The sequence below is a fragment of the Camponotus floridanus genome, unplaced genomic scaffold, assembly GCF_003227725.1.
Source record: "Camponotus floridanus strain SB8 unplaced genomic scaffold, Cflo_v7.5 scaffold277, whole genome shotgun sequence".
Lineage (NCBI taxonomy): Eukaryota > Metazoa > Arthropoda > Insecta > Hymenoptera > Formicidae > Camponotus > Camponotus floridanus.
Genome location: NW_020229411.1, coordinates 90,367 through 100,282, shown reverse-complemented (window position 1 = coordinate 100,282; position 9,916 = coordinate 90,367). Strand labels below are relative to the sequence as shown.

Sequence of the window (9,916 nt, the reverse complement as noted above, 5' to 3'; positions counted from 1 at the left end):
TTTTTCCTTTCTTCCCCTTTATATTATTTCCTATGTATTATCACTACTTTGGGAGAAATCATTGAAATAGATGAATAATTTTCGAAGTTAGACTTGGCGAATCGTTTATCTTAATTTTATTATTGTATTTTAATTTGGACCTGTGTTTCGCCGAATTTAGAAAATTTTAATTTTAATTATAACACTCGAGAATATATACATACACGCACACATACTCACTCATGCATAACTATAACTGCTAAGATGTATTTTTCTTTCCTTATATTTTTTTATATAATATATGTATTTTTTAATTTAATGTAGAATTTAATTATTTAACCCGTTCTCTTCCCTAAATCCTGAGATCGCACTAGGTCCTGTCCCGCGTAACAAGGATTAAATTCCTTTACCGAGAAGGGACCACCGAACGAATAGGCGTAAAACGCAGAGTTAAAGAGACCTTCGGTCGCTGACCTGTATCAGACCCTTCACATTCGTTCGACCCGGTCCATACACACGCCCGAATAAAGTGTGGTTACCCCTAAGTGTTAGTTACCCCTCACGGGGTAAGTTACGTTCTTCCATACAGCCCATGCTTTCAGGGTCTGGACGTAACATTATCATTATTATCATTATTATAATTATTATCATTATTATCATCATTATCATCATTATCATCATTATCATCATTATCATCATTATCATCATTATCATCATTACATCATTATCATCATTATCATCATTATCATCATTATCATCATTATCATTATTATCATTATTATCATTATTATCATTATTGTCATTATTATCATTATTATTATTATTAATGGACTATTACTCGATATATCACAACGAATTACAGAACGGAGGCGGTCGCGGCGACGGAATTCCGCGAGTTTTCGTCGGATCGCTCTATCAACGCGGTCACGGAATCGGTAGTTTTCTCGGGGGATTATTCAGACGCGTACTACTATATTTAGATAAAGCCGTATGAGCTGTGGTGAAAGAAGCTTTAGGAGCCGGCGTTTGTAGTCGAAGACGTCGAAAACAATACGCCATTTAAGGTAGCGGTCAAACACCGTTTTGGAGAATGCGAGACAAATTCAAGAGAAAAGCCAAAGAGAAAATTAGTCTAATAAAGAGCTCGGGATATAAGTCTGATGCGAAAATGCATGTAGCTCAATTCCCTTTTGTCGGGCTTGATAATCACATCGCACGATCCGCAATAACATTGCGTAAGCGACGACGAACGAGTAAGAAAATCAAAGCGGTTGGGAAAAAAAGAATGAGTACAAAAGCATAGAGAAGTAAAAAGAAGAAAAAAAGTCATTTGGTTGTAAAAAAAGACTCAAAACATCTGCGAAACGACATAAAATCGGTAAAAAACGTACCATATCCGATATATTTTCTTAAGCGGTTATATTCGAAGCGGTTATTTTCTAATTTAACGGTGGGTGACCAATGGACGACAGCGAGCAATTTGCGATAAAGAAGTGTAGGGACAATTGTCTCCTACTCCGCCCGTGTTACATACACACGCACATTTTCCACACATGTCCGAAATCCTACCAACTTTCTAATTCCCGCATGCATGCATCCGCTTTCACCTCAATAGAATTTACAACCCTTGCATGTTTCGCAGCCGTCCTCCGAGTCTATAGATTGCCATGTAACATTTGGCAAACACATGGTTTTTCCTTATGCAATTCATCCCTTGTAAAATTTCTCCTATTATAAAAAACCTTTCTCGGTTCATGCATGCGGAATCCAGATTTCCAGAGAGTAGTAACTTCCCGGCTTGCACAGAGTTCACATCACCCGATTGAACACGATACTACTGACTCGCTCGCGTACAGACACATCACGCTCACATCAGATATACTCATTTAACAATTGTATTATAAAGGAAACAAATACAGAATTATTATTTATTGCAACGTAGAGTCTTAGTTGTGACATACCCCACAAATTGGTGACCCCGACGTGATCTGAAATTTGTTGTTCTTGCGAATCGTGAGTGATCTGTGCCGTGCATCGTAGTGCTGGACGCTCCGAGTTTATCAGTATGGCGCACAACAACGCTAGTGGTGTCGCGAACCGCGAAACGGCGAACCCGTCACATTCGTCGTCGATCGATCGGGTATCAGTGAAAGTGCCATCATTCATACCCGCGGACCCGGAGTTGTGGTTCAGGATGCTGGAGGGCGGTTTCGCAGCTGCAGGAATAACGCAGAGCAGCACCAAATATGGCTACGTAATCACAGCCCTCGATCAAAGGTACGCTCTGGAGGTCCGCGACATACTTATGAGGGAAGAACAATCGTACGAACTCTTAAAAACCGAGCTGATCAAGCGCCTTGGCTCTTCACGCGAGCAGAACACGCGTCGCCTGTTGGAGAACGAGCCTCTCGGAGATCGTAAACCGTCGCAGTTCCTCAGGCATCTTCGCGGTCTCGCCGGCAAGGAGTTCCCGGAGGACGTCTTGCAGACGCTCTGGCTGGGCCGTCTGCCTAGGCACGTCCAGGCCCTCCTCGCGGCGCATCGGGACCTCACGCTCGATAAGCGAGCCGATATCGCGGATTCCATCGCGGACTTGTACGGCCCGGCAGGTCTCATCGCCGAGACGTCAACCCCCGCACCTCAGCCTGCCCGAGCACACGGTGACGATCTGATTCGTGTAATGGCGGAGATGGTACGGAGGCTCGAGGCGATCGAGGTTAATACCCAAGGAGCGCGTCAGCCAACTAGCGGATCCTGCGAAGCCTGCGGAAGATCGCGCTCACGCTCTCCGTCGCGCTCGCGTTTCCGGTCGCGCTCGCGATCACGGAGCCAGCGTCCTGATGCAGCTGGCGAGATATGCTGGTACCATTGGCAATACGGCGACAAGGCAAGAAAGTGCGAAAAGCCGTGCAAGTACAGTGATAGATCTCCGGGAAACGAACAGGGCAGTCGCTAATGGCGGCCGACGACATCAGCCCCGCGATATCGCGCCGCCTCTTTGTCAGCGATCGATCCACCAAATTACTATTCTTAATTGATACGGGAGCCGACGTGTGCGTATTTCCACGCTCGCGCCTACCGGGACCTCGTACGAAATCAAGTTACGAGCTCTCCGCGGCTAACGACACAACAATCGCTACATACGGAACAGTAGCGCTAGCTCTGGACTTTGGACTGCGACGGCAATTCACCTGGAGGTTTGTCGTCGCCGCGGTCTCCAAGCCAATCATCGGTGCAGACTTCCTCGTGCACTACGGACTCTTGGTGGACATGAGGAACCAGCGGCTGTTGGACGCGACCACTCAACTCACCTCTCATGGAAGGGTGATTGAGTGTGACATTCCGAGTGTTAAGACCATTTCAGGCTCGTCGCGGTATCACGAACTCCTCCACCAATTCCCGGAGGTGACACGACCGGACGGAACCCCCAAGGCCGTAAGTCACTCGACGAGACATTACATCACCACCACACCAGGGCCGCCTGTCGCACAGAAGCCACGTCGACTTTCAACAGAGAAGTTGAAGGCGGCGAAGAAGGAATTCGAGGCCATGCTGCACCTGGGCATCGCTCGCCCGTCACAGAGCTCCTGGGCATCGCCCTTACACATGGTGCCGAAAAAAGGCGATGACTGGCGTCCTTGCGGAGATTATCGCGCCCTTAATGCGAGAACCTGCCCGGACCGATATCCCGTGAGACACATCCAGGATTTCTCCCAGTCACTTCATGGGAAAAACGTCTTTTCCACCGTCGATCTGGTACGAGCCTTCAATCAGATTCCTGTCGCGGAGGAGGACATTTCTAAGACAGCCATCACGACGCCTTTCGGTCTCTTCGAATTTGAGTACATGACCTTCGGGTTGCGTAATGCCGCACAGACTTTCCAGCGCTTCATTGACGAGGTGCTGCAAGGTCTGGAGTTCTGCTACGCATACATTGACGACATCCTCATCGCATCAACATCAGAAGCAGAACATCTAAAACACCTGAGGATTCTGTTCGAGCGGCTGAAGAAGTATGGAGTCGTCATCAACCCAGCTAAATGCGTATTCGGACAGCCCGAAGTCAAATTTCTCGGCTACCTTGTTTCCGGCGCAGGGACGCGCCCGTTACCGGAGAAGGTCGACGCCATACGGACCTATCCACGACCCGACACGGTGAAGAAATTACGTCAATTCTTGGGCATGTTGAATTTTTATCGAAGATTCTTGCCCAAGGCTGCAGAGACGCAAGCACCGCTTAACAACCTGCTGTCAGGCAATGTTAAAGGGAAGTCGCCAGTCAACTGGACGTCAACAACTATAGAGGCATTTGAAGCAAGCAAGGAATGCTTAGCCCAAGCAACCTTGCTGGCTCATCCCGAGCCCGACGCATCGCTCGCAATCTTCAGCGACGCGTCAGACTACGCAGTCGGAGCAGCCCTACAACAACGGATCGGAGACGCCTGGCAACCCCTGGAATTCTTTTCCAAGAAGCTAAGTCCTGCGGAAGCAAAGTACGGAGCCTACGATCGGGAGTTACTTGCTGTTTACCTAGCAATCAAGCATTTCAGGCACACCGTGGAAGGACGATCATTCACAGTTTACACGGACCACAAACCTCTCGTCTATGCGTTCCACAAGAAGTCGGCCCAATGTTCACCTCGACAATTCAGACACCTGGACTTCATCGGACAATTCACCACCGATATCCGCCATGTTTCCGGGGAGGACAACGTAGTAGCAGACGCTCTGTCACGCGTAGAGGAAGTTGAGCATACGCTCGATTACGAAGCCTTGGCAGCAGCCCAACAACAAGACGAAGAGCTCCAGCGATATCTAGAGGAAGACTCCACCCTCTTAATAAAGAAGGTACGCATCCCCGGCACCGACGTTGCAGTTTTTTGCGACGTCTCAACACAGACAGCGCGGCCCTTCGTTCCTCAGGAGTTCAGGAAAGTCGCATTCGATTCGCTGCACCAGCTGTCCCACCCGGGAATCAACGCGACGGTCAAGCTCATAACCCAGCGCTACGTATGGCCGTCGATCAAAGCTGATTGCAGACAATGGGCTCGCAGCTGCATCCAATGCCAACGCGCCAAGATCTCTCGCCATGTCTCATCACCTGTCGGTACATTCGCACCACCTTCTGCCAGGTTCGAGCATATACATATTGATATCGTAATCATGCCACCGTCTGAGGGATACCGATACTGCCTAACTATGGTAGACCGATACTCTCGCTGGCCAGAAGCTGTTCCCCTGCAGGATCAAGAAGCTGCAACTGTCGCACGTGCTCTCTACGACGGATGGATATCTCGGTTCGGCACGCCGTTGAGAATAACCACGGATCAAGGCAGACAATTCGAGTCGTATCTTTTCAAGCAATTAAATCACTTGTTAGGTACGACTCACCTGAGAACAACCGCATACCACCCTTCAGCCAACGGCATGGTTGAACGGCTGCACCGTCAACTAAAAGCAGCAATCATGTGCCAACAACAATGCCGATGGACACAGAGCCTTCCCACCGTCTTGCTGGGCATCCGCTCAGCTTGGAAAGAGGACCTGCAAGCCACGGCAGCCGACATAGTCTACGGACAGTCGCTCCCGGGCGAGTTCTTAGGATCTCTCCACCGCGAAAACGCAGCGGACAACGTGTCAGATTTCATCAAGGAGCTACGCCAACATCTGAGGGAATTGAGACCGACGAAGATATCTCGCCACGGTACGGGGAAGACATTCATTTTCAAGGACCTTGCTACCTCGGAGGAAGTCTTTGTACGCCATGATGGTCTCAAACAGCCTCTGCAACAGCCGTATGACGGCCCGTACAAAGTCATCAAAAGGGCAGAAAAGACGTTCGTGGTTCGTATGAACGGCCGGGACGTTACGGTTTCCATCGACCGCCTTAAACCAGCGTACATCATGGCCAATGATCCAGTCGTCTCTCAGGATGGCAACAACGAGGAGGACGTTCCAGGCCCTTCCGAAAAGGGCACAGTAATTACAGACCTACCCGATACACAGAAACACACACATCTAAAATCAACACTAGAAAACTCGACCAAACACGTAACCAAGTCAGGTAGACGTGTCCGCTTTCCGGACCGGCTACAAGGAGGATTTTCGTAAATTCTTATATATCGTTAAACACTAGCAGGGGGGTACTGTAGGGACAATTGTCTCCTACTCCGCCCGTGTTACATACACACGCACATTTTCCACACATGTCCGAAATCCTACCAACTTTCTAATTCCCGCATGCATGCATCCGCTTTCACCTCAATAGAATTTACAACCCTTGCATGTTTCGCAGCCGTCCTCCGAGTCTATAGATTGCCATGTAACATTTGGCAAACACATGGTTTTTCCTTATGCAATTCATCCCTTGTAAAATTTCTCCTATTATAAAAAACCTTTCTCGGTTCATGCATGCGGAATCCAGATTTCCAGAGAGTAGTAACTTCCCGGCTTGCACAGAGTTCACATCACCCGATTGAACACGATACTACTGACTCGCTCGCGTACAGACACATCACGCTCACATCAGATATACTCATTTAACAATTGTATTATAAAGGAAACAAATACAGAATTATTATTTATTGCAACGTAGAGTCTTAGTTGTGACATACCCCACAGAAGTATGTCTTTGCTTCACACACATTCAAGTGAGTTTAAAGAGCGAATTCGATCTCTTCTCTCTACCACCTATTTAAACTAGCATCGAAAGTTCGCAATGGATTCATTACAAACCCGTGACCTCTCTCTCGGATAACTCGCCGATAGAATCCGATTCGTCATCCCCGGACATGGAGAAGAATATTTAGATCTCACACACACCATGCTGTGTATTCGTCTACGTGTAGAAACAAACGCTGATTCTGCGAGACAGACTTCAGGAACAAGCGTAGAAAGAATAGCCGTAAGCCTTGTAAATCATTTGCTTCATTCTATATTCAATCAAATCGACGTGTATTTCAATCAAAAGCTCGTGTCGCCTCCAAACAACGCTTACGCGCGTACATAGAGAGATTTGTTGTTAAATTATTCTTCACCCACAAAAACTTCCCATCTAACTTCCTGTCTATGGGACATGGACGCACCTGGACACATGGACGACATGTTGGAATCAAATCCCGGCAATCCCGGCAATCCCGCTCTCGTGAGATGCGCTTGTTACATTTCTGGAGGGAAGGCGTTAGATTTCGTAGGATATCTCCATTGCGACGTTTTCAATCAAGGCAAATTTTTAATTAATGGTGTAGAAGTACGGTCAAGATTCGTTCGTTCGAAAAATTCGTTCTGTCTTATGGAAAGTAGCGGATCATCGAAAATTCATATTCTCGATGTTACCTTACTCGTTAGAACGGCGAAAATAAGCCCAGGTTTGTTACTCACGCATGCTAGAATGATGAGTAAAGTTACAGCCAAGTATCCGCTCACGAGTGTCGAGGTTAAAACATTCACGATTCATAGTGATGTTATGGGAGAATCGTTAGATAATGTAATACTCGGTCAATTACCGAAGCGAATAATAGTCGGTTTCGTTAGTAATAAAGCGTTTAATGGTGACAGAAAATTAAATCCGTTTAATTTCAAAAACTACGGAATAAATTTCTTTTCGCTGCACGTCGATGGCATGCAAATCAGTAGACCTCAGTAGACCTTTGCAACCAGCTTTCTCCGCGGAGGAACTGCTTTACATCGAAGCTTATCAAATGCTTTTCTCGGGAACGGGCATTCATTTGTTGAACGAAGGAAATTCTATAAGTAGAGACGATTATTTTAAAGAATATATATAAAGAATATATATAAAGAATAATATTATTTGCTTTTGATCTTATTCCCGATCTATCCGTTAATTGCGCTGGACATTGGAATCTCATTAAACAGGGAGTTTACGATTAGAAGTGTGATTCGTAAGGGCGCTTTCTGAGACGGTTAATTGCGCTGGACATTGGAATCTCGTTAAACAGGAAGTTTACGATTAGAAGTGCGATTCGTAAGGGCGCTTTCGGAGACGGTTAATTGCATTATCTATGCCGAATTCGATAATGTCATAGAAATCGACTCGTCTCGTCAGGTCATTGTCGATTTTTCGAGGTAGATTACTTATAGAAGCTTAAAATTATTCCCCTCTACTTCGTTCAAAACGGCGACATTAGTGCGCAACGTTTCGAAAAATATTCAGTTTCGTTGGAGACACGCTCGGCGTCGTTGTTTCGCATAGAGTTTCGCGTCGAATCACAAATTTTTTCGTAAGATGGATATAGTCGTCGATATTCAGGGTTTCCGCAATGCGGAGAAAAAGTTTATCCCTAAGGAGGTTGCTATTGTAGCGATTGACTCTCCAATCGTCAATCATTGGATTATAATAGCACCGCATTCGTTTGCCGAATTGTCCGAAAAAATAAGACAAGAAAACAACTGGGAAATTATCACGGCATTAAATGGTTCGATGGCGAAACTAATTGGAAATATTTTACATCGCAACTGCGTTAAATTACAAAATGCGTGCGTCACATTTATGTTAGAGGAAACGAAAAAGCGAGTTATTTGCAGAATCTGCTTTCTAGAAATATATATAATTTGGAAGGAATCTCACCGACATTCAAAAATCTGACGTAGAAGAAGAGTGTGGACATCACAGATTTCAAAAATTCGGAATCTTTCATTGCGCATTACGCAACGCTCACAAATTAAAAAACTGGATAGTTGCGTCGAAAATAATTTCGACAGTGACGGAGACAACATTACTCAAACGACTTGCAGTTCTCCCGAAATTTTGATAGTAAGCGACGACGACGACGATGAGGATGAAAATATTAATGCACAATCAAATAATAAAATAGAGAAAAAAAATCTGCACAAAATCGAACGTACGACTATTAATCGCTCCACGCAAACAGACACTGAAAATCCGTTAGCTGTACAAGTCGAAAACAAGCCACCAAAAGAAATTATTCAAATAATACCGCTTGTTCGATCGTCTTTGCTGCAAACAAATGGACTCTTGCGAAATTCTGCAAGCATTGCGTCAGCTAGATGCCAAACATATGGGAGTCTATCCTGCCGACAGATTGTCGATGGTGTGGATGAGATCGACATCGTCGCTAATACAGACAATCATAATCGCGCTGGAGAACACTGGATTGCTTTCTTCCTCGACGAACACGTTACAGAAACATACTTCGATAGCTACGGAATACCGCCCTTGTACCCCGGTTTTTTCCTTTGTCTTTGACGAAATTCCAACATTTATCGTTGGAATACCGAACAACTATTGTACAAGGACTTTTCTCTCTCCCAAACCTGCGGACGCTACAGTTGCGTGTTTTTATATTATATGTGCAGCGGTTACGATTTTGATGGATTTCTTAATCTTTTTTCCGATAATTGCGAATATAACGATCATTTAATTGCAGAATTATTGTATTTCATAAAATTTTTCGTCGCGAAAAGAAACATGAAAAATATAATGTTAATTAATATCGTGTTAATTAATATCGTGTTTATTTGTAAGAAAATATAAAAATATTTTTGCGAAGTATTACGAATTGTATGCAGGTGTATTAATAAATATGAAAATTTTTTATCTTAATTCATGTTTAATACTTTTAGCTTTTCCCTTCTTCCTTTACAACACCCCACCTCGCGTTCAATCATCTGCATGTTCATCTTTTTAATTTTCCATTATCAAAATCCTCTGTAGTACAATGTAGTCTAATTATAATTATTGTCTCGTGCCGAGACTTTTTTGTCTCTTTCGATAAAGCGCATCATGGACCGTTCAAGCGGAAGGGTATGTTTGGATATTCCATAGTGGGCCCGAGACGGAGTGGGGAGGTAAGGATTGTTTCCTCGAGACATACATATACCGACTACCCCGAAAGTCAGTAGGTGGGGGCTGTTCGCTCGGCGTTCTGCCGAGACGTAGCGACTAAGGGTTAGGTAA

General features: G+C 45.3%; 1 protein-coding gene across 1 annotated transcript; it reads left to right on the top strand.

The window, feature by feature from the left end:
* The first annotated feature begins 2,044 nt into the window (after positions 1-2,044).
* On the top strand, positions 2,045-2,935 carry LOC112638267. The gene has a single exon (XM_025409644.1). The coding sequence runs from the start codon at positions 2,045-2,047 to the stop codon at positions 2,933-2,935; it is 891 nt and encodes a 296-aa protein (XP_025265429.1).
* Positions 2,936-9,916: the final 6,981 nt, after the last annotated feature.